General features: G+C 37.0%; 4 protein-coding genes across 5 annotated transcripts; 3 read left to right on the plus strand and 1 right to left on the minus strand.

Annotated features, from left to right (window-relative positions):
- Window positions 1-499: 499 nt before the first annotated feature.
- LOC111488508 (probable galacturonosyltransferase 6) lies at window positions 500-5,370 on the plus strand. 2 transcript variants are annotated; one of them, XM_023136269.1, is made up of 9 exons: window positions 500-920; window positions 1,059-1,093; window positions 1,278-1,313; window positions 1,396-1,486; window positions 1,581-1,636; window positions 2,645-2,901; window positions 2,990-3,353; window positions 3,617-4,138; window positions 4,894-5,370. In XM_023136269.1, the coding sequence occupies exons 1-9, from the start codon at window positions 809-811 to the stop codon at window positions 5,167-5,169; spliced, it is 1,749 nt and encodes a 582-aa protein (XP_022992037.1). In that variant the 5' UTR covers window positions 500-808; the 3' UTR covers window positions 5,170-5,370. The 2 variants fall into 2 exon arrangements, with proteins under 2 accessions (XP_022992037.1, XP_022992038.1); XM_023136270.1 differs by having other exon boundaries at window positions 802-920; window positions 1,283-1,313.
- A 957-nt stretch (window positions 5,371-6,327) lies between these two features.
- On the plus strand, window positions 6,328-7,299 carry LOC111488273 (photosystem II reaction center W protein, chloroplastic-like). Its single transcript, XM_023135972.1, has 2 exons — window positions 6,328-6,497; window positions 6,777-7,299. The coding sequence occupies exons 1-2, from the start codon at window positions 6,401-6,403 to the stop codon at window positions 7,091-7,093; spliced, it is 414 nt and encodes a 137-aa protein (XP_022991740.1). The 5' UTR covers window positions 6,328-6,400; the 3' UTR covers window positions 7,094-7,299.
- Window positions 7,300-8,517: 1,218 nt separating this feature from the next.
- Window positions 8,518-12,836, plus strand: LOC111487973 (F-box/LRR-repeat protein 17-like). Its single transcript, XM_023135503.1, has 11 exons — window positions 8,518-9,178; window positions 9,667-9,768; window positions 10,236-10,380; window positions 10,465-10,649; window positions 10,784-10,888; window positions 11,163-11,260; window positions 11,362-11,579; window positions 11,657-11,723; window positions 11,845-11,930; window positions 12,078-12,176; window positions 12,481-12,836. Exons 1-11 carry the CDS (start codon window positions 8,577-8,579, stop codon window positions 12,544-12,546), a joined length of 1,773 nt encoding a protein of 590 aa, XP_022991271.1. The 5' UTR covers window positions 8,518-8,576; the 3' UTR covers window positions 12,547-12,836.
- Window positions 12,837-13,795: 959 nt separating this feature from the next.
- Window positions 13,796-15,922, minus strand: LOC111487977 (auxin-induced protein AUX28-like). Its single transcript, XM_023135506.1, has 5 exons — window positions 15,472-15,922; window positions 15,202-15,380; window positions 14,877-15,012; window positions 14,731-14,792; window positions 13,796-14,133 (listed from the first exon to the last, which is right to left on the minus strand). The coding sequence occupies exons 1-5, from the start codon at window positions 15,759-15,761 to the stop codon at window positions 14,096-14,098; spliced, it is 705 nt and encodes a 234-aa protein (XP_022991274.1). The 5' UTR covers window positions 15,762-15,922; the 3' UTR covers window positions 13,796-14,095.
- Between the last annotated feature and the right edge of the window lie 2,644 nt (window positions 15,923-18,566).

Consider the following 18,566-nt stretch of genomic DNA (forward strand, 5'->3'; position numbering starts at 1 on the left):
AATAATAATAAATAAAGTAAGAATTTTTTAGAAATAGAATAAAGTAAAAAAAAAAAAAAATGCTCAAAGCAATAATTATGAACAAGAAAATAAGAAAAAAAAAAGTAATATAACCTCTGAGTTCCGATACACTTTCATCGTTAATGGTGCACGTTTTTGAAGTCTTAAAAAAAGGAAAATAACACAAATGAATATAAAAATATGATCGGTAAATAACTCGTTTGTAGACGTATAATTAAACATTAATTAGAGTAATATATAGGTGATATATATATATATATATATTTATTTATTTATTAACGAAAAAAAATTGTTAGTAATATCCAAAATTAGTATGGTAATTTAAGGAAGGACAATAATTTTAATTTTTGATATTTATGGAGAAGTAATAATATTGTTATTAATATCTGATAAATGTTATTATCATTCATAAGCGCCGCCACTGTCCGACTCGGGGCAGAGTACAAAATTACAAAATTTTAAATTATTTTACCAAAAAAAGAAAAAGAAAAAGAAAAAGAAAAAACTTGTCACAGAAAACTCACATACAGAACCAGCCGAACATGGCGGAGAGCAAGCTTCTTGTTCTTTCTTTCTTTCTCTCTCTAGAACCGGCCTGCAATTGAAGAACAAGAAGAAGAAGATGGATATTAACGCTTGATCCACTTCTCTTTTCTTTGATATTCCGAATTCTTGAAGTAATCCGTTGATTTGATTCTTCCTCCATCGGTAGCCAGTTTGAAATTTGTTCTTGTATGGTTTTTCTGAGGAATTTTGCGACGGGATCCTCTGTTGGAGGGAGGCGTTGATGAAGCTTCTTCGTCGATGGCAGAGGATTCTGATCCTCTCTCTGCTCTCTGTCTCTGTTTTTGCTCCTTTGGTTCTCGTTTCTCATCGCCTCAAGACCATCACTTCTATTGGTTCGTTTTGTATTTCTCCTCTTATGTTATTGATTACTGAGTGTAAGATGAAGACCGTGGGTTTTGGTTTTGGATTCGATGTCTTTTTTTGTTGGGTTTTGGTTTGATTGATTTAGTTCGTTGTTTGTTTTGATTTAGGGCGGAGGGAGTTCATCGATGACTTATGGAGCAGGGTATGGCTGTTTTTCGTTCAATTCTTGTGTGGGTTTTGTTTGTGGATTCTGTTTTTATGCATTGGACATTTGTTTTTCGATTTTTTGGTGATATATTTTCAATCATATGCGATGTTTGTGGTAAATATGAATGCTATAAGAAGATTGAAGGCGGTTCTTTTTGTTTTTGTTCTTTGGAGAGAAGCGAAGAGATGTTGAAGCACTTAGCTCAATGGAACAGGTACTCTTACATATCACTTAAGTTTGCCATGCTCTGAACTTTGTGGATAGTGATTTTGATCTATACTGGCATTGTCATGAAGGAACCGGGCGAGAGCTTGAAAGGACCTAAACCTATAGTTTTCAAAGATAGTGATTTCCAATCTAGAGAAGGAATTAACTCCCTCGAATTTGGTATGTGTTTTTTCTTGTGCCTTATTTGTCTCCTGCAGTTCTTATTTCTCTTATTTATGTTGCTTTGTTCTGGGCTACTCCTTTTGAACTTCAGGAAGTAATCCCAGCAAAGAACATAAGGATAATCGGTTTGATGATGGAGGGGAAAAGGTACTTTGTTCTACAAATCCTGTTGATTCTCTCTTGGCTATGAACTAATAATTGGAACTTATCTCCTTCCAAATGATATTTTGTATGTATATATGTGGTATTTGGCTATATTTAGGGGTGTAATGCCTTTGTTTCGTATATTATTTGTAACAACCCGAGCTCACTGCTAGTAGATATTGTCCGCTTTGGCCCGTTACGTATCGTTGTCAGCCTCACGGTTTTAAAATGCGTCTACTAGGGAGAGGCTTCCACGCCCTTATAAGAAATGCTTTGTTCCCCTTTCCAACCGATGTGGGATCTCACAAACTGCCTCCTTTGGGGGTCAACATTCTCGCTGGCACACTGGTCGGTGTCTGGCTCTTATACTATTTGTAACAATCCAAGCACACCGCTAGTAGATATTGTCCGCTTTGGCCTCTTACGTATTGTCGTCAACCTCACGATTTTAAAACGCGTTTACTAGGGAGAGGTTTTCACGCCTTTATAAGAAATGTTTCAATCCGCCCCCCTTGGGGGCCAGCATCCTCATTGGCACAACGCCTAGTGTCTGACTTTGATACCATTTGTAACAACTCGAGCCCACCACTAGTAAATATTGTCCACTTTGGCCCGTTACGTATCTTCATCAGCCTCACGGTTTTAAAACGCGTCTACTAGGGAGAGGTTTCCACACCCTTGTAAGGAATGCTTCGTTCCCTTCTCCAACCGATGTGGGGATCTCACATTATTTGTTTCATTCTTAAATGTAATGATTGATCACTCTCCTGTTGCAAAGCAGTTTCTTGAGAAACTTCACATTCTTGCTAATGATTTTTGGTTCTCAACATATGAGTTTCTGTATAAGTGGCCTCATCATTCATGAACAACTTGCCTTTGTTCATCGCTTAAGTTGTTTTTTGTCCCCATATAAACATTAGAAGCACATATATCAGCAAAATTGGAATTAATATTGATTCTTTAGCATGTAACTAAGTTCACCTGCAAATTGGTTCTAAATTTTGATTGCAGAATCATTCTTATAAGGAAACTGGACAACATGATCGGGGTGCTGTCAAGCGTGATAAGAATTCGCGCATAGCCCAGTCAAGATCAGTAGTAGATTATAAAGTAAAGGAGATGACAGATCAACTGATAAGAGCCAAAGTCTACCTAAGTTTCGCCCCACCAGGTAGCAATTCTCATTTGACGAAAGAGTTAAGACAACGAGTCAAAGAGCTAGAACATGCAGTCGAGGAAGTTACTAAGGATTCAGCTCTGACAAAGAGGTAAATAGTGGAAAATTATATGCAGATTTTAATTAGAACAGAAATCTAAAGCAGTGAAACTTCACCTGAAATGCTGTTAAATTTACAGTGCTTTGCAGAAAACGAAGAACATGGAGTCTTCATTAGTAAAAGCAGGCCATGCTTACCCAGACTGCTCGGCAATGTCTTCAAAGCTTCGAGCTATGACAGACAATGCTGAAGAGCAAGTTCGTATGCAAAAGAAACAAGTTACTTATCTTGTAAATCTTGCTGCAAGAACCACCCCTAAAGGCTTTCATTGTCTATCAATGCGGCTGACTTCTGAATACTTCGCTTTGCCACCACCTTCGGAGAGGCAGCTGCTTGAACAGAAAAAGTTGCTTCATGATACTAAGCTCTATCATTATGCTGTCTTCTCCGACAATGTTTTGGCTTGTGCTGTTGTTGTCAACTCCACTGTTTCAAGTGCTAAGGTATAGCATTTAAAGCTCATTTAGCTCAAAATGTGCCATTTCTTGATTTGTACTGGGGCATTCTCCGACCGAAGTTCCACTCCTTGCAACTGTTTTTCCTTGAATAACCTAATGGATCTACCGCAACTAAACAACAACAATAACACAATGGCAACCAAACCAACAACTATGATCCTCTCGGCAATGTCCGAAGGGGCCCCTTTGCACATTAGAAGATTTTTGTTATTTACGTTAACCCATTCATTCTTTGAAAATATTTGCAGGAACCGGAGAGAATTGTCTTCCATTTGGTGACCAATTCATTGAACTTACCAGCAATGTCCATGTGGTTTTCACTAAATCCTATGGGAAGAGCCACAGTTGAGGTCTTGAGCATGGCGGAGTTTGAGTGGCTGTCCAGGGAGTATGATTTAGGATGGAAGGTGCACAATTTTAGTGACCCAAGGTTTACTTCTGAACTCAACTATCTTCGGTTCTATCTGCCAAATATCTTCCCTTCACTGGATAAGGTCGTAGTTCTTGATCATGATGTGGTGGTGCAAAAGGATTTATCTGGTTTGTGGCACGTTGATATGAAGGGGAAGGTAAATGGTGCTGTTGAAACTTGTCAAGAAAATGAGGCTTCTTTTCTACGGATGGATATGTTTATCAACTTCTCAGATCCACTGATTGCTGATGAATTCGACAGTAAGGCATGCACATGGGCGTTTGGAATGAACGTATTTGATCTTAGAAGGTGGAGGGAAGAAAATTTAACTGCTCGCTACCATGAATATCTTCGACTGGTAAGAACATTGATGTAACTTGTTTGTAAAAATTGTTAGTCACTAACTACTTTTCAGTGTGATTCTATCGCGTTTAAGTTACTGTGCACCTCCTTCGGGACCCAACGTCTTCGCTGGCACTTGTTCCCCTATCCAATCGACGTGGAATCTCACAATCAACCCCTCTTCGTGGCCAACGTTCTTATTGGCACTTGTTCTATGTGGGATCTCACAATCCACCCTGCCCTTCAAGGCTCAGCGTTCTCATTGGCGCTCGTTACTCTCTCCAATCAATGTGGGATCTCACAATTGTGTAACCGTTCAAGCCCACCGCTAGCAGATATTGTCCTTTTGGACTTTCCCTCTCGGGTTTCCCCTCAAAGTTTTTAAAACGCGTCTTGCTAAGGATAAGTTTTCACACCCTTATAAATAATGTTTCGTTCCCCTCTCCAACCAATGTAGGATCCCACAATCCACCTCTCCTTCGAGGCCCATCGTCCTCGTTGACGCTCATTCACCTCTGCAACCGATGTGGGATCTCACAAGATCAAGGTGGCTTTGGTGTACAGATAACTTTAGAAACATGAAACTTTGTCGTTTTTTGGGCTATGGTCTAGAATCTAACTTTACTTTCTGTTGGGTTTTTCTTAGCTTCTGTGGCTTTTTGGTCTGGCTTCTTTTCTTTGATTTGCATCTCTTTAAAAAAAGAACTTTTCAGATGCGCTTACCGTGTCCTACCATTCCTCACTGCTATACTCTTGTTATAATGCATGCAGAGTAATGAACGGCCAATCTTGAAGGGTGGAAGCTTGCCTTTGGGGTGGGTTACGTTCTATAACCAGACTACAGCGGTGGAGCGGCGGTGGCACATGCTCGGACTCGGCCATGACTCTACTTTGCCACCAGATGACATCGAGAAGGCAGCTGTTATACACTACAACGGTGCTTGGAAGCCATGGTTAGATATTGGATTTGGAGAGTACAAGGGTTTATGGAGCAAACATATGGACTTCAACAACCCATACTTGCAACAATGCAACATCCACGGCTAATCAATAGCCATCAACAAACAGCAAACAGAGCTTAGAGGTCAGTCATTTAGTTACTTTTTCTTACCATTCTTTCTACTTCTATAGCAATTCTTCATGTAAATTGAAACTCATTCTTCCCCCTCCCCTCCATTTCTTCATGTAGCAAAGTTGAATCATAGAAATGATTGAAAATAAGACATTCACCTTTTGGTTTGGTTAGCCTTTATACATAAAGGAATTGGCAGCCTTTTTTGTTCCGATTCTGCATTTGAGGAGTTTCAATATGTATTTTGATGATAACACGTTTCATTATGAGTGTTTTGAACTAATTTATAGTGTAGATATCAAATCAGACACCAGGCGGTATGCTAGCGAGAACGCTGGGCTGCCCAGGGGGATGGATTGTGAGATCCCATGGTTAGAAAGGGGAAGGAAGCATCCTTATAAGAACGTGAAAACCTCTCCCTAGCATACTCATTTCAAAAACTTTTAAAAAAATTGAATCGCTCAAATTGCTTAAAAGATATTTAAAAAAGCTATTGATGCTTACGTCTTTAGTCTCTAGACTTAACGTCTTCTTTGAATCATACAAGAGGCTTATGCTTTTGTTAAAAGGCATTGCTGCTGCTTGTTTCGATTATAATTATGAACTCTATAAGAGGTAATCTTGTTGAATATAGTTCTTGAAGTAATAAGTGATTAGATCTTTTTTTGAATTCAACCCATTGTTTGAGTGGAAAAATTTGAATCTTTGATCCCTTGTGATCAAGAGCATATATCGTTGAACTATGCTTCAAACGATAACAAGTGACTAGACTTATTAATGACAAATGTACGACCAAATAAAATTACATTAGAGTTTCAAACATAAAACCTTGACGGGTTGAACTATATTTAATTCCGTTATAATTATTATTTTCATTTATTTATTTTCTAAGTGAAAAGACATCAAAATTGTAAGCATCTTATGAAAGAACACATGAGAGTGAAGTTTTAGAAAAATCTCATTTCGGACATTTTGGCAGTCCACGTAGGAGTTAGCTATTGGCTAGAAATGGATGACGGACACGTGTACAAACCCAATTGGCCAGAAGTAGATAAGGATATCAAGTGAATGGCTGTCCCCCTATCCAGCTTTGTGTGGTTGCCACTCAACACAAACAAATAATATTAACAAACCCTTTGATCGCCACTCCCCAAATTGCATTTTTCCCCCCATTTTCCTCCCAAAGTTCAAGAGCAAAACAAGCAAATGGCCGCCGTCACCTCCGCCGCCGCTGCCACCGTGCGCTCTTCTCTGGTTCAGAACCGCCCACGGCCGGCGGCTTCACCCGCCCCATTCCTTCTTGGTGGGTTCTTTTGTTGCTACTACTTTTATTTGCTCCACTCAATCTTTGTGCTCTAACGGTTATATTTTGAACTTTTGAAGGGTTAGCCCGTGATATTAGAACTTGACTCGATGAATGAATCAATTGATAATAGAATTGGCTTTAGATTGAACATGGATTCTCTTTAAATCGATTTTTAACGAACAAATGAACTAGAACCATTTAGATCAATATTATAGAAGTCAAAATATCGGTAGTTATATGTTTAATCGAGTTTTTTCGGTCACCTCTTTGATGTAGGGTTGCCTGCTTTGAGAAAGAAAGGAGCAGTTAGGTGTTCTATGGAAGGGAAGGCAAATGGAGAAGTAGAAAACAAGTCGAGCACCTTAGGGATGGGCGCGTCGTTGGTAGCTGCAGCTTACGCTGCGTCGATGTCGAGTCCAGCCATGGCTTTGGTGGATGAGAGGCTGAGCACTGAAGGGACTGGCCTTCCATTTGGTTTGAGCAACAATCTTCTCGGTTGGATTCTTCTTGGCGTGTTTGGTTTCATATGGGCATTCTACATTATTTACACTTCTACTCTCGAAGAAGACGAGGAATCGGGCTTATCTCTTTAGGTCATACTTGTCGTCTTATTATTGTTGTTGTAGATCGTTGTGTGGAAATTCGCCTCTGGCTTGAATCGTATAACCTTTTGAGTTCATGTCGTTGAAGCTAAAGCAAATTGGCTCAAAACTACTATATTTCATACATAGCTTGGCAAAGAATAAATGTATTTTATCATGGTAAAGTGAACGTGCTATGAGGATGAATTTTAACTTTTTTCGGAAGAAGTCACACATTTTTCCATTTTCCTAGATCGTTCACATTTTCAACACCGATTTATTTCAATAAATTAACCTCGAGCGATTCATAGGTTATCAACTTTTTGCTCTTAGTTTACCCGTTGTTTATCAACAATGAATTTATCTCACAGTGTTTGCCAATAACACCCAAGTGAAAGAGAAGTACATGAATGAACTCATACCACATTTTAATGAGAATGATCTTGAGTAATGTCAAGGTTAAACATGTTTTGTTTGGAACAGTCTTATGTCGGGTGACTTTTTAAGAATTTTCATGGGATACATCTAAATGAAGACAAAACATACTAAAATAACTCAGGTTGATCTTCGAGAATAGTTTTTACTCTTAAAAATAAGGAAGGGGTAACTTAACCATATCGCAGGAGATTACTCGGGCTATTAAGTGTCCATATCGTAGGAGATTGTCCGAGCTATTAAGTGTCGAATCCGAATTCCAAATACTAGTTTGGATTAAATGATCACTCATATATTTTCCATTAAAAAGTAAATATAAAAATTTATATGGTTATTTTCGTGCGCGTAAAGATAAAAGGTGAGAGGGATGGAGTATAAGAGCTAGGGAGAAAAAGTGGCACGTGCGAAGGTAGTGAAGTACCCAAACTACCCTCTCAATGTGGCCGTTGAGCTGCGAAATTATCGCTGACATGTTTTGGCCCGATTTTCCTTTATTTTATTTTATTTTAATTTTTATTACTTTCCTAAATACTTCTATTTGTTATTATTGTGAAAAGGAAATTAATACGAAGAAATTATTGAATTTATATATATATATATATATATATATAAATCCACAATTGTGTTAGGGGTGTCCTAACGAAGGATATAGATTGGTAACGTCACATTAATTAGAAGTATAATTAGATATTTATTATCTAATCAGACTTCAAGATAAATATAAAGACCAAAATGACCCTCAAAATAAAAGGGACATCACAATTTCATAAATCAAAAGAAAATAAAAAAAATAAAAAAAAAATAAAAAATAAAAAAGAGTGGAGTAACGGATAGATTGGGAGCGAATAGAAAAACAATAAAAAGAAGAAGCCCTCACGTGCCTTTCTCCAAACTCCAACTCATCGAAATAAACGGAAATGGGCAATTTCGTCATTTCACTAATACACGTTCCATCTATATATTTCATTTTCCCCGAAATCTTGCAAAATAAACGCGCGAAATCCCACCCTATCTCCCGCGCCTGTTCTTTCTTCCAATCCCCTCCGCCCCCGCCGCCGCTATGGAGCGCTTCCACCACCACCAAGGCGGGGCCACCACCACAACCACCACTAGTAACGCCACCAACTTCGATCTCAAGTGCGGCAAGAAGCGGGGCAGCTACAACTGCGGCCGATGTGGCCTCCCCAAGAAGGGTCATGTATGTAACCTCACTCCCACCACCACTACCACCACCGCCATCACTTCCACTCCCACCACGGATTCTTGCAATTCCGCTCGCGGTTCCACCATCGACCACGCTTCTCATTCCCACCTCCGTCGCGCCCTCTCCTTCGACGAGGCCGACGATCTTCGCAGCGGCTTCCACTCCGACCTCGACGATGCTGACGAGGCGGAGCTTGGCTTCGATTATCCCGAAATTGATCCGGACGCCTCTGGATGTTTGCCTGCGAGTTGTCTTTGGGAGATTCTGAGGAGGCTGCCGCCGGCTGGGATTTTATCGGCGGCGAGGGTTTGTAAGGGCTGGAGAGAAACGACAAGGAAGATTTGGAAAGCGGCGGAGGTGTTGAGATTGACAGTTCCGTCTAGGGCTCAGGTTGGATTTGTTGGTTCGCTGTTGCAGAAGTATTCTAGACTTGTGACACTCTCGCTTAGATTGGAAAGGTTAGGGCTTTTGATCGGACTGTTTAGATCTATTGGTTCTGGTTACCATGAGTTAATGCGATAATGTATTTAATTGAAATGTGAGAAACGAACTGGATCTGGATGTTGTTGAACTAAAAGTGACAAGAATTAGGTAGATGAAATGATTTTGGCTTTGATCTGTGATGAACTTGAGGACCTGATCCTTTTAATCCATGGTTTTTCATGGTAATAGAACTTGTAGTTGATGACTTTGGATTCTGATCAAATTTATCCACTGTCATACATGGGGTTGACTTTGATATCTTTGGTCAGAAAATTTCCCCTAAATTTAGCTGGCAACTACTACTTGCTAGCTAACTCTTTAAGTATTTATTTTACTTTGTGGCTTTATTTTCTCTAAAAATAAGGTTTATATGAAATTCTAGCAATCAACCTTTATGAATACTTGTAGGCAGTGTAGTTTGAAGGTCTGATTGTTTTAACATATATATTTCTTGATGTAACAGTGACTTGGATTCGATGTTGTTGGCTTGCATTGCGTTCTCATGTCCTAGCCTTGAAGTTCTGGAGATTACTAAGTCTCAATCATCAATAAATCGTATCACAGGGTAATTCAATATCTATGTGTCTTACTTTGTCCAGTACTGATTTATTTTATTTCTTCTTTTTGTTGATCCGTGTTTGTAAATGACTGTGTGAAAGTGGTAAGATGAGAAGAATAGTGATAGCTGAAGTTCATAACAGAAAATCTGATCCAATGACTGATGTTTGGCCATTTCTTTTTATCTCTAATATACTTATTCTTTTTGTTGATCCATGATTATAATTGATTTGTGAATGTGGTATGATGATGAGAATAGTGACAGCTGAAGTTCATAACAGAAAATGTGATCAATGACTGATGTTTGGCCATTTCTTTTTTTGATCTAATATACTTGTTCTTTTTGTTGATCCATGATTATAATTGACCGTGTGACAGTGATGTGATGAAAAGTTTAATGACAGCTGAAGTTCATAGCAGAAAATGTCATCCAATAACTGATGTTTGGCCTTTTTTTAAATTTCTAATATACAGTGGTGAACTTGGTCGTTTTGTTGCCGATAAACGATGTCTTAAGATTCTTAAGATGGAAGGTTGTTCTAGTTTGGGGAGTTTTTCCCTCTGTTCATCGAGTCTTGGCACACTTTGGCTTTCTGATCTTCGCTCCCTCTCTAAGATGGTTATAACTCTTTTCCTTTTATCTCTTACAATGGCTACCTCTGTTGGAAAAGGAAGTTTGCTCATCCACTTACTATCTTGGCAGGCTTTCAACTGCCCCAATTTAAAGGAGATTTCCTTCGAGTTTTCTCGTCAAGAAAATGATAGCACTGACCTTGTTGCGATGGTTGATGGCATGGGAAGGGGTTGCCCAAGATTACAGAACATACACATCTCATCTTTCCGTCTTTCTCATGCTGTAGTACTAGCACTCACAGCTGCACAATTGAGGTTTGTGCTACTAGTGCTCATTTAGTATTGCAACGAGCTTGTGCGAAGTAAATTTTTATCTTGATTGTTCAGGGTGGATCTTTATTTTCATACATACTTACCATGGATTGTTCTTTTGTTTTTGCATTGATCAGTGAATTGCGGATGCTTTCACTTGTTCTTGGAGTTGACATCACTGATGCTTCTGTTGCTTCTATTGCTTCAAGCTATCCAAACTTGGAATTGCTTGATCTTAGCGGGTATGCATTTCTTTTACTAATCCGACGCACCATTGTAATCTTGAGAATAATTTAGGAAGTGTTGAAGTGATTGGTGCAAGGAGTCCATGTTAAGGGTCACATGTTTAAGTAAATAATGAAACTGTTCTTGACAGTGAATTGCTTTAAAATTTATCATCTCTTGCTTAAAAATGTTCCCTTAAATCGCTAAAGCGAGCTTATTGATATCATATTATTCTGAAGCCATAATTAGTATAAAGAGATCATCTGAATCAACCATTGATTTTGTTTTCAGGTCTAGCATCAGTGACAGTGGCATTGGAATGATCTGTAATGTATTCCCAGATTCATTGTCTAGACTTCTCCTTGCCCTCTGTCCCAATATCACTTCAAGTAATCACTCATATTTATATCTGATTTTTGTGTAATTTCATCTTTGTGTAAATTTTTTAGTATGGTTTTCGGTTACTGATGAAGTTGCCCTTGCTCTACAGGTGGCATACAATTTGCAACGGCTGAATTGCCACTTCTTGAACTCATGGATTGTGGGATGACAATTTGTGACCCTAATGCTCAGGATTCTACATCTGAAACTGGTGATCATGAGTTATCAAAACAACCAAACTCTAAGTTTCACCTCATTTACCAAAAGCTGATCATCAAGCACAACCACCTGAAAAAGCTGAGTTTGTGGGGTTGTTCCGGTTTAGATGTGAGACTCTTTAGCCATTAGATATCAAATCTATACGCCATTAGTTTCTGCGTTCTTACTCTGTTCTTCACATGCAGGCTCTATATCTTAACTGCCCACAACTAGAGGATCTCAATCTGAACTCTTGCAAAAATTTGCATCCAGGTGAGTTTTTTTATTTTTCTCTTACCTCTTAACTGATGATCTCCTTGAAACTGACTATAATCCATATATCAGATGGCAAGTTTTTCTCCTAATAATATTGGATATATATGTCTGCTCGCAGAGAGATTGTTACTTCAGTGCCCCAGTTTACAAACTGTGCACGCATCAGATTGCAAGGAGTTAGTAGTTGGAGCTATTCGAATTCAGGTACACAAATTGATTACTTGACTTTAATCTCCTACTGAATTTGAGGATTGGTTACCTGGAAAGTGGCGACAATCCATGTACATGGTAGATGGCTCAAAGAAGGATCAGCACTCTGATGTGATTATGCATCTCTTTTGTCAATTTCAGCTTGATAAGGCTGCTGCACCTGAGGAGAACCTACTATCATGCAAGCGCTTGGCAGATGGCTCAAAACGTATTCGAGTTCCACCTCTTATTAATTCACAGGTAAGTCAGAACTACTCGTTATCCATATAGCGGTCTGAACATAAACATGGTTGTTAAGAACATATTGCCCAAGAGTGAGCTTAAACTTTTGAGCTTAATGGCAATTAACAAGTTTAGGAGTATTTTAACACGGTATCGGAATAAAAAAAAGTCTAGTACTCAATATCATGTAGTATAATTTCTTTGTCAATTGTTCAATTCACATATTTGGCTTCATGAATCCAATTAATGGATAATCTACACAATGATGCATACACAAACTTCATGTAGTAGTAAATAACAGTGATCTTGTTCTTGTTGGCAGTCATCGGATGATTATACGAAACGAAGGAGGGTAGGAAGCCATCAGTGTAACATTCTTATGTCATAAAGAGTTCAAAAGTTCAGAATGTTTTTCTTCTTGGCACACTGATAGTAATTGTGCGTTGTGTATTAGAGCCAATGAAGGCAGAGTGCACCTGCCATCCATTTGGGGTTATAGGCAGAGCACCTCGCCTGTGTAAACATTTTTATTTGTAACATTTCCACACTTCCTAAAACTATATTTTTCAGTATGGAACTGAGTCCAGTACCCAGAGCCAAGCCATACATGAAAGCTTATTAGGGTTTATAAGTTCTTTTTCTTTCCCCCCAATAAAGAACAATAGTTATTTATGATTATTATTATTTGAGCAATACTTGAGTGACTCCACTTGGTTGTAAGTTCATGTTCTGGAAGATGAGATTCGGAGTTCAGGGCAGGACTTGGAGGATTTATTATTCAAGGTGGCCCTCCAAATTCTTGGATGCTCGGTCAAACGGTATAAAACTATTAGCCACATTGGTTCAGTCTCAATTAAGAGGCTAGTTCCTTTGACTCGAGACAGCTCTCTCTTAGCTAAGTATTATAGGGAAAAATCTCGACCTAATCTGCGAGGCTAAATAGGTATGTTAAATCTCAGCTATGTTCAACTTTATGCTTCATTAGGCTTGATTCTTGGTTTTTGATATCATCATCTTCCTAAAATATCTTCATTATTGTTGCAGTTGAAGTTTTTAACCACAAAAAGTTTGTCGAATTCTTCTTGCACTTGCTATCGATTGATGAAGGTGGGTTTGAAGAATTTCACTTCAAGCAAAACTAAAGCAAAATTGAACAATATCACACATGCAAAGACACCCAAAAGATTAGCACACGCAATGTATAATTAATTGATCACGAACACATAGTCACAATCCACATGTGGCGGAGAGACAAAGAAACACATCAAATTAAAAGTTTGATTAATACCCAAAGTTTGAACTTTTTTCTTTCTTTTTCTTTTTAAGTACTTAAAAGCGTTTTTTAACACAATTTTAAAGCTTAGCTAGCCATTGCATTATTAGCACAAAAAAAGACATTTTCAATAAATAACATAAACAGCAAACTCAAAACATGAATGGGTCATCCACATAAATGCCCTCTTCAACCATCCACATGACCTTGTTCCCTATGCTCAACCATCCATATGGAACATTTCCATTTAATTATTGGCCCTCTCCTCTATATATATATAAATAATAATAATATATTTAAGAAGAAATTTCAAGAATCAATCATTGAAAAATTATTATATAAATTAATAAACAAAACAATATTATTACTACAAGCAAATAGGGAGCTTATTATTTAAACCCAAATCCATAAATACTTAAACAAAGTATGTTAGACAAATATCAAACCAAGTCTTAAAACTTAAGCAAATAAGCATATATGACAAATATAAAATTACCACTTAAAACGGTTTCACATCTTACTTAATCATACAAGAAATACCCAAACAACCAATCTGCCTTCTTTTCTCGAATCTGAACGTTTTCTAAATTATCGGTATTTCGATAATTAGGGTAAACTAAGACTCGAGATCGAACCGAGTTAAGTTGTCTTTGATTTTACTTGCTTAGCTTCTATTCTTGCATTTCTCCACCGCCCTAGGTGCTGAAATGAGGAGGAAGAGTAATTAAAGGCTAGTTTAGAAGGGTATTGAAGCAAGGAATGATGTTAATAAACACGTTCGTTGTATTGATCAATGTTAACATTGTCACTTAAATCTTTGTAGAGATTAACACGGGTTGTGTCAAGAAATCTAGAGGAATAGGGTAGACAATCGGTCAAATATGTTAGTATGGAGTCGATAATTATGTTAGAGAACTTCTAAGATATTAATATTTAAAATAAATACCAACTAAAAATGATAATTTAACCTAATATTCTTAGATTCAACACTTCTTTTTATATTCTAATATTATTACATAAGATCTTAGACCAATAATTAATATTATTTTAGCTCACAAATTAAGGGAAATAATTAAAAATAAATTTTAAAAACTACCTTCTATTTAAAAAAAAAAAACTAGTGGCAGGTTAATAATTTTCAATTCTTAAAATTACCTTATTTTTTTAATTAACTGAAAAAAAAAACTATTTTTGTATCTAAATTCATTAGTCACAACTTATATTTGAAAAATTAAGAAATAAAAAAAACCCTCTTAAAAATATTATTTTAGGGTTAGGAAGATTGATGATAAAACGTACCGAGTCCAATGGCCTCCTTTCCTTTCATGATGCGTAGACGTTTGCAAGATTCGACGAACATTCTATATTTGTCAAAATAAATGGAATTAATGACTTAGTATGTAAACATCGAAATTTATGGCTCCAAAAAAAATACTAAAACTTACTCCCATGGAACATCTCCAACCAGCATCCAATCACCGTCTTTGTCTTCATAAGTTGGAACATAATCAGAGCCACTCAGAAGATCCATCAACTTGCTCTCGTTCATGAAATCCTTCATTTCTTGAGATTCACAGTTACCTCGAATAATATAAACGAAACCCAAATTCAAAAAGTCACCAAAGAAGTCAATGAATAAAGAAGAAAAGTAATTGGCGATAAATTATTCACTATTGGACGTTTGAGAACGAAGCATCTCGAACTAGTATCTAGAACGAGTTCTTGAATCTACATCCAGTTATTATCTGTTAGACAATTTTGATAGCTTACTAATGGTGGTGAAGGAGCCAAACATGGCAGCGAGAGCATCAGAGAGTTGCTTGTAGCTCTTGTACATCTTCAAGTCCACTTTACGCAGATATGGCGCGCCATCCATGCTTACTTTTACGAACGCCAACATGTTGTTCTTTCGGAACGATCGAACCGGTGGCCATCCCACAACTTGTGCCCTTCGCGCATTCACGAAAACAGAAGAAATCATTGGAGGAGATTCACAAAAAAAAAAAAAACTCGAATTGCATTAAATAAATTTGAGTTTACTTAGCCGGAGGCTTGGCAGGATCTGCGGTGAGGACAGCTTTGTCATCGTTTCTCGGGTTGCGATCAGCAGCAACACCGTCATCGTCCCTGGTGGCTTCTTTGGACGAAAGATTAAGCTTGAGATCAACCTTGGAAATGTTCTCACTGCTGACAGTTTCAACAAAGCCTCGTTTCCTAGCCGTTATCTCTCCCGATTCGCCACCGCCACCGCCGTTGTTGTTGTTGTTGTTTCCGGGCAGACCGAGCCGGAGCTCGGTCTCTTCAAACTCCATCTTCTTCTTCTCCGCCATAAACTCTCTCTCTCTTTTGGGTTCTATGTGTATTATGATCTATGAGTGAAAGGCTACACCTTTTTGCTTGTTTGGTTGGTTGGTTTTGTATTATGAAAATAACCCGCGGGTGAGAAGGAGGGCTATGTACGTGCTAAACATACATGGCGGTGAGGTGGGTTATTTTTCTTTCTTTAATGGATGGGGTTGTGAGACTGTGAGACTGTGACCTGTGGAGGGTGAAGTGAGGTGGTGTCTTCCAAACTTGTGGGATAAATAACGAGCGGGTGAATTTAGCATTCCACCGTCTTCTCTACCTTTCTCTTGCCTTTGACTGTTATTATTTATTTCAATTAAATTTATAGGCGTAAAAAAATTTGTTATTTTTTAAAATTATTATTGGTTGTTAAATTTTTTTGTTAATTATATGTGATATTAATATTTGTATAATATTATTTAATGTAATTTTATTAACTAAATGATAATGTGACAAATTTGTTTAATAAAATTGAATTATTAGGGTTTGATATGTTGGATTGCCCACACCAATTTATTTTGTTATGTTGCATCAATTAATTAATAACATTATTTAATTAGCTAAATAAAAATAAATCGCCTTTTAAAAAATAATTAGATGGAAAATGCTATTAATACAATAATTTTTTTTCCCCTCTGCATTTTAGTTTATGATTGGCTAATAATTATTGGCCATAGATGATGTTTGTATTGCACGCGCCCGAAAATAGCTATCGGGTAATTGGCCGACCAAATCACAAATTTTAAAAAATCGTTCATTCAAATTGGGTATACAAAAAGATGTCACAATAACATTCTACACTAGTAATGACGTACAGAGCAATCGAGTATTTTGTGTTTTGAGTGGATGCATACTCTAATGGCATAGTCGAGTTAGGTCGTGTTAAAGAAAACATGGAATATGGAGATGTTGGGGTGTGCCCTTTATGTGTAGCAAAGTGCTTTATAATGCCTTGAAAAAGATGAGAAAAAAGAATAAAAACCAAGGCTTTTAGAAATGGTAGCAACAAACACTCGAACCTATTTGTTGAAAAAAACAACTAAAGAAAAATGAAGTTTTTAAGACGATGTTCTCAAAAGTTTGAGAATTGAGGCGTGCCAAAGTTGTCTCGAGCCAAACTGAAATTGACCCTCGAATGTAAATGCAGAAGAAAGCTAGCTCGACTCCAAGATTCACTCGTAATGAGACTAAATTTGTTATCAGCTTCTAAAACGACCCATCAAACTCAAAAACGGGACGTTTATTTTTTCATAAGCTATTGACGAAACCCTAATTGTAGGGACTAAATTGTAAATAGTCAATAAATAGGGTTATTAAGGTGGGGACAATGGGAAGGGAGCCCACATGGAAGGACATGTCATGTGCATAGATTCATTTGGAAGGTGGGACCCACTTAATGGGCCATGTGAAAATTGTAGGGTTTGTGTCACCAGTCTCGAACCCTATCCCATGTGCACCGGTGCAGGGTATCCCACTGGCCCCTCCCCTCCCCTCCATCAATTCTAATTTTATTTTACTTTCTTTATTTTCTTTTTTTTCCTCTATTTTTGTCTCGGTTTAAGTTTATGTCGTCTTAAACGGAAATTCGGCTAGATGTTAAAATGTAAGAACCTACGAGCTTTAACCTACGTACGGTTGTCTTCTCTATAAACGTTTACTTTTTGAATCTTGAGTCAATATATGAATTCAGGTACGAAATGAAGCTGGTTTCGTATATATATTTTTTACCTAAATCCGACATGGTTTCTATTTTAATTTCTCGTAACATAGCATATAATAAAAATTAAGTTAAAGAACATTATGAACCTTGTTTGGCAGACAAATGAGTATCAATAATAATTATAATATAAGTTGGTCTTTTAATAATGTGTATTTAATGGTCAATGATATTATATGGTGTGTATCTTTATGAACCAATGTTCATGTTCCCTTTTAATTCATCCCTCTCTTTGAAGACTAATATTTTAATAATTATAGGTTTACCCGATGAACCTAACGTTCCCGTGTGACATGTCAACGTTACCTAAATATCTTAAATTGATTCTAAGTGAATATTATCTCTACAAACCAACCCAAGTTCTTATAAGCAAATAATTTAATTAGGATTTCGTTGTAAGATCATGTTAATGGTAATGTTGTGTCAAGATGATTTGGTCTTTTTGGTCTTTAGGTTAGTCGGATTTATTATATTAGCTAATTGGAAGCTAGAGACAGTGTTACGTTTTGACCTAAAGAAAATCCTAAGCTAACGAGATATGAAAAATCCTAAGCTAATAATAAATATTCCCTTGCTTTGAGTATATAATTATAACTTTTGGAATATTATAAATATTTTATTCATTGAATTATGTTCAAATTGACATATTAATAAGCGGGCCTTGATATAGAGAGAAAAGATAAATGACAACGACAATGAAAATATTAAAATTTAAGAATTTGTACCGACAAACTCAAAATTATATTTATTAATTTGAGTATAAATCAATATATTAAAAATATATTTTCGACTAAAAGGTTAGATTTTTTTTTTTTTTTTTTAGTGAATTAAAAAATAAAAAATTGGTTTAAATTATAAAATTAAAAACAAAATGATTTATAATATCCAAATAAAAGATGAAAGAGATGGATCAAAGAAAGGTGGGGGAGTAGCGGTTGAGTTAATTGGGCCAATGTATACAAGTCCAAAGACTGAAACACGCACGTGTGGGAGGAGAGCCCACAAGTCAAAGTCCATCATATTTTGTGTCACACGTGTGTCCAAAATTGATGGAATCCATCACTTCCTTGCA

The sequence above is a fragment of the Cucurbita maxima genome, unplaced genomic scaffold (assembly GCF_002738345.1).
Source record: "Cucurbita maxima cultivar Rimu unplaced genomic scaffold, Cmax_1.0 Cma_Scf00013, whole genome shotgun sequence".
NCBI lineage: Eukaryota > Viridiplantae > Streptophyta > Magnoliopsida > Cucurbitales > Cucurbitaceae > Cucurbita > Cucurbita maxima.

Excerpts from the sequence above, each read along its gene's own strand:
- LOC111488508 (XM_023136269.1), top strand. The coding sequence starts at position 809 with ATGAAGCTTCTTCGTCGATGGCAGAGGATTCTGATCCTCTCTCTGCTC. Across the intron at positions 1,314-1,395 it reads CACTTAGCTCAATGGAACAG|GAACCGGGCGAGAGCTTGAA; the intron begins GTACTCTTACAT and ends ATTGTCATGAAG. Across the intron at positions 1,637-2,644 it reads TTGATGATGGAGGGGAAAAG|AATCATTCTTATAAGGAAAC; the intron begins GTACTTTGTTCT and ends TTTTGATTGCAG.
- LOC111488273 (XM_023135972.1), top strand. The coding sequence starts at position 6,401 with ATGGCCGCCGTCACCTCCGCCGCCGCTGCCACCGTGCGCTCTTCTCTG. Across the intron at positions 6,498-6,776 it reads ACCCGCCCCATTCCTTCTTG|GGTTGCCTGCTTTGAGAAAG; the intron begins GTGGGTTCTTTT and ends TCTTTGATGTAG.
- LOC111487973 (XM_023135503.1), top strand. The coding sequence starts at position 8,577 with ATGGAGCGCTTCCACCACCACCAAGGCGGGGCCACCACCACAACCACC. Across the intron at positions 9,769-10,235 it reads TCAATAAATCGTATCACAGG|TGGTGAACTTGGTCGTTTTG; the intron begins GTAATTCAATAT and ends TCTAATATACAG. Across the intron at positions 11,580-11,656 it reads GGGGTTGTTCCGGTTTAGAT|GCTCTATATCTTAACTGCCC; the intron begins GTGAGACTCTTT and ends CTTCACATGCAG.
- LOC111487977 (XM_023135506.1), bottom strand. The coding sequence starts at position 15,761 with ATGGCGGAGAAGAAGAAGATGGAGTTTGAAGAGACCGAGCTCCGGCTC. Across the intron at positions 15,013-15,201 it reads TGGCTCCTTCACCACCATTA|GTAACTGTGAATCTCAAGAA; the intron begins GTAAGCTATCAA and ends ATATTATTCGAG. Across the intron at positions 14,793-14,876 it reads GTTGGAGATGTTCCATGGGA|AATGTTCGTCGAATCTTGCA; the intron begins GTAAGTTTTAGT and ends TGACAAATATAG.